This window comes from Lactuca virosa, chromosome 4 (genome assembly GCF_052849685.1).
Source record: "Lactuca virosa cultivar CGN04683 chromosome 4, Lactuca_virosa_CGN04683_v6, whole genome shotgun sequence".
Lineage (NCBI taxonomy): Eukaryota > Viridiplantae > Streptophyta > Magnoliopsida > Asterales > Asteraceae > Lactuca > Lactuca virosa.
In genome coordinates, this window is record NC_136429.1 from 246720588 (window position 1) to 246725399 (window position 4812).

The window sequence follows — 4812 nt, forward strand, 5'->3', positions numbered from 1 at the left end:
ACAATGTATATAATATTTATTTTAAAATGATATTTAATTTTTTATGTTCAAATTTCAAGGAATAAATGCAACTATACTCTTACATTTATTTTATTATTTCTGTTACAATATTCTAATTACTTTACAATTCAGGAAAATATATTAATATTGGCAAAACATTTATCCACAATAAGCAAAAAAATAAGTAAAGTTTATTAATTAAAATTAAAATTACTAAATCAAAAAAGTTATTCTTATTAACAAAATATAGATTATATAGACAATTAAAATTTTTTATAATCAACAATCGTGCTTGTAAAATAATTCAATAAAAATATGTAACTTTCTTTTATGACAGGCGTTATACGATACTATAAATTACAAAAATATAAAATAAAAACATGGTTAATAAAATAAAATGAATAGAATAATTTTGTAAATTCTATTATTAATTATTAATAAATATAATAGAACAATACATTTGACTTTAAGCGAAAAGAAAACTTCCTTTTCCTTCCCTTACCCCGCGTCTTTCCTTCGGTCTCATTTTCCATATGCCGTGAAATGCCCGGCTCTTCAAATCTTGATTTTCCGGCGATCATAACTATATTTCCCAACAACCACCACCACCACCACCACGACGGTTGCCATTAAAACCTACCACCACCATGGGCAACTGCACCACCTGTCTAAGACCCGATAATCCGAAACCCCAACACTACCAACCACCTCAGACTCCACCGGGCAAGAAAAAGAACTTCAAACAAAGACCCAATCCATACGCCGAATCTCCGGTACCGATCCGGGTTTTGAATGACTTCGGACAACTCGCCCACCACCGGACCCGAATTTCCGACAAGTACATACTCGGCCGGGAGCTGGGTCGGGGAGAGTTTGGAGTCACGTACCTCTGCACCGATAGAGAAACAAAACAAGCTTTCGCGTGTAAATCAATCTCCAAGAAAAAACTCCGAACCGCCGTCGACGTGGAGGACGTCCGGCGAGAGGTCGCGATTATGTCAACCTTGCCGGAGCACCCAAATATAGTGAAGCTTCGTGCTACATATGAGGATCATGAAGCTGTTCATTTGGTGATGGAGCTGTGCGAGGGTGGAGAGCTGTTTGACAGAATCGTTGCTAGAGGGCATTATAGTGAACGTGCGGCGGCCGGAATCGCGAAGACGGTGGCGGAGGTGGTCAAGATGTGCCATGAACATGGGGTAATTCATCGAGACTTGAAACCGGAGAACTTTTTGTTTGCGAATAAGAAAGAAAATTCTCCTCTAAAAGCCATCGATTTCGGACTTTCTGTATTCTTCAAGCCAGGTATTTCATATTTGTTCTTAATTACAGTTCCTTTAACTACTTCAATAATCCCAATTTATTTTTTCTGGGTTAGTGTCGAATTATATCAAATCGCATCTTAAGAATCCAAAGTTTCAATCTTTATCAATTGGGTGTTGAAATCTTCAGATCTAACTCCAAAGATCTTGATCTCTCCTTAATTCTTTGATTTGATTATATTTATTCGAAAATTCCCAAATCAGAGCCCTAAAAGTTTGATGTGATAAAGTATTTTCAAAAGGATCTGAATGATGATGGATTAGGTGGTTTTGATTGGTTAGATTCCATTTCGATGTCGTCTTCATATAAATTAGTCAAAGTAAGAAGACGTAATTTGGGGCAAGACCAAGTCACTGACAAGCTGCTACTTTTTGACCAACAAGTCATGGGTTCGATCCATGGTGCACCCGGATTTTCTGAATCAAACTTGTGATGAAGACATAGCTTTGGAATATTCTATGGCTTCAGAGTTGACTATTTGACTTTTTGTATACTTCCTCTATTTTCAGGTCAGAAATTTTCAGAAATTGTGGGTAGTCCATACTACATGGCACCTGAGGTTCTAAGGCGAAATTATGGACCAGAGGTTGATATATGGAGTGCTGGAGTTATTCTTTATATATTGTTATGTGGGGTCCCTCCCTTTTGGGCAGGTATTAATAATACTAAAAACACAAAAATAAGATTCAATTTTGTCATTTGCTAATTTTTGTTGATCTTTTTTCGTTTGATTTTAGAAACGGAACAAGGTGTTGCGTTGTCAATTCTACGAGGGGTTATTGATTTCAAGAGGGAACCGTGGCCTCAAATTTCTGAAAATGCTAAAAGTCTTGTTAAGCAGATGTTAGAGCCGGATCCCAAGAAACGTTTAACTTCCCAACAAGTTTTAGGTAAGTTTGTAATGTTTGTTCGTTTGACCATTTGACCATCAAATTCAAGGTTAACATAACTTTATCTTACGTTTTCTCCTTTCTTGTAGAACATCCATGGATCGTGAATGAAAAGAAAGCTTCAAATGTTCCATTGGGAGATATTGTGAGGACAAGGCTCAAGCAGTTCTCCGTGATGAATCGGTTCAAAAAGAAAGCATTGAGGGTAAGTGCACATTGTTCTTGATGGTTATTTAGTGTCAGTGTCCCACATCAGATAGACACAAGTCTCATCTGTCTTTATATATGTTGGAGAGAGAATTTAAGACTCACAGAGTCGAGTCTAATCTCATCCACATCAGCTAGACACAGTCTCATCTGTCTTTATATATGTTGGAGAGAGAATCTATTACCCAAAGTGTCAAGACTAATCTCATCTACATCAGCTAGACACAGTCACATTTGTCTCTATATATGTTGGAGAGAGAATCTATGACTCACTGAGTCAAGTCTAATCTCATCTACATCAGCTAGACACGGTCTCATCTGTTTCTATATATGTTGGAGAGAGAATCTAAGACTCACTGAGTCGAGTCTAATCTCATCCACATCAGCTAGACACAGTCACATCTGCCTTTATGTGTGACATCTTGTTTTGTTCATTGGATGGTGTAGGTGATTGCAGAACATTTGTCAATCGAAGAAGTCGAAGTTATTAAAGACATGTTTACATTAATGGACTCGGATGGTGATGGGAAAGTTACATTTGATGAACTCCGGGCCGGATTAAAGAAAGTTGGATCCCAATTGGCTGAACCCGAGATCAAATTGCTCATGGACGTGGTATATATTCTTTACCGAATTTGTATATATACGAATAATGTCGTGGAATATTAAGATTTGGTGCTAAAATGTATCTCGTTTGTTCATTTGTAAGGCTGATGTTGATGGCAATGGAGTACTTGAATATGGAGAGTTTGTAGCGGTGACAATTCACTTGCAAAAGATGGAGAATGATGAGCATTTTCGTAGAGCGTTTATGTTTTTTGATAAAGATGGAAGTGGTTTTATTGAGCTTAATGAGCTAGAACAAGTGTTGGCAGATGAGTCGGGTCAAGCAGACATGGACGTACTTAATGAGATCATGAAAGAAGTTGATACGGATAAGGTATGTGTGATAACTTGTCCCACATGGATAGAAAATGAAAATTGTGATGGATTTAGTTGATGTAGAAATTTTTAGGCTAGTATACTACTTGCATGATTGGTTTATAAAAAGTGGAGGAATCCAACATAGTTAGAATTTGAGATTCCATCGCATGGCGTGTTTGGTTGCCAAATGGACAGAATTCGGTTCCCTATGATTCTTTCAAAGTGATCAATTCCGTTATATTGGTAACCGAAGACGCCATGGGATGGAGTTCGAGATTCCAATTTCTTTAGAATTCACCAACCAAATATGCACTTAGATTCCAATTCTTTTGACAGATTCCATTCATTCGAAACATTCCACGCACCCAAACACTCCATAATCTAACATTTTTTTTTGAATTCTAACGGTTGGTCAAACGTTGTTCTTAGGATGGTCAAATTAGTTACGATGAATTTGTGGCAATGATGAAAGCGGGAACAGATTGGAGGAAAGCATCACGACAATACTCAAGAGAAAGATTCAAGAGCATAAGTGTTAACTTGATGAAGGACGGATCATTGAGACTTGAGGATGGGTTGACCGGTCAATCCGTTATAGTTTGAGTTTATGAAGTTCATAATATTCTTTCATTTTGTTTCTGTGGATTGAAAGGGGTTTGCTTATCGGGATTTAGAGGAGTTCTTTGCTAAAGGATTGTGGATTCGGCTTTTGTTAAGTTGTATATATTTATATATCCCTGATGTATATTGTAACCAGTGTCTTTGTGCTGTTTCATGGCTGATAGCGCTCTTATTTCTGAAGTTTTTAACTTTTGTGTTTTTCAACATTTTGGCTTTTGTTACAATTGTGTTGATAATGTGAAGTGAAAGAAATTTGTTTGTTTGAATGATTGAATGTTTCAGTTTATCTCTAAAAGGGAATTGTTGTTAATATATTATTCAAGTAATTATAAAACTTTTCTGTAAACTTTTTAGAATGTAACGTATTTTCAATTGTTAGTATGCTAGCCTTTTATTATGAAATTGAAAATTTTAATGTGATAGTGAATTAGTGATAGTGATACAAAATTACAAATCCTTGCTAGTCGTTATGGATGACCTTATGGGTCAGATTTGACTAGCATAGGCCCAACTTCCTAAGTTGGTTAATTTTACAGTTTGTTATTTAATATTTCAATGAGCATAAACTTCGAATGGGTCCGGTGGACAAATTAGTAAAAGGGCATATTTCTAAATGTAATACTATATGGACCACGTTAATTATTTGGAAACCAAAATATTTGTTTGATTTATGTAGCGGTTTGCTTAAATTCATGGAAATATAACTAAAGCTAACAATATGTGAGATTAAGGCTGAGCTGGTGTTTGACAGTTTGGGTTATACAAATAGTTTGAAAATTTTCAAACTCAATCCAACATATTTAATTTAAGGAGTAGACAACCTTATTTATAACATATTTAATTTAAG

General features: G+C 35.8%; 1 protein-coding gene across 1 annotated transcript; it reads left to right on the top strand.

Annotated features, from left to right (window-relative positions):
• Positions 1-465: 465 nt before the first annotated feature.
• LOC145108168 (calcium-dependent protein kinase 10-like) lies at positions 466-4231 on the top strand. The gene is made up of 7 exons (XM_079045172.1): positions 466-1305; positions 1833-1976; positions 2061-2213; positions 2303-2418; positions 2868-3035; positions 3130-3360; positions 3774-4231. Exons 1-7 carry the CDS (start codon positions 648-650, stop codon positions 3945-3947), a joined length of 1644 nt encoding a protein of 547 aa, XP_078901298.1. The 5' UTR covers positions 466-647; the 3' UTR covers positions 3948-4231.
• Positions 4232-4812: the final 581 nt, after the last annotated feature.

Excerpts from the sequence above, each read along its gene's own strand:
- LOC145108168 (XM_079045172.1), top strand. The coding sequence starts at position 648 with ATGGGCAACTGCACCACCTGTCTAAGACCCGATAATCCGAAACCCCAA. Across the intron at positions 2,214-2,302 it reads AACTTCCCAACAAGTTTTAG|AACATCCATGGATCGTGAAT; the intron begins GTAAGTTTGTAA and ends CCTTTCTTGTAG. Across the intron at positions 3,036-3,129 it reads TCAAATTGCTCATGGACGTG|GCTGATGTTGATGGCAATGG; the intron begins GTATATATTCTT and ends TTCATTTGTAAG.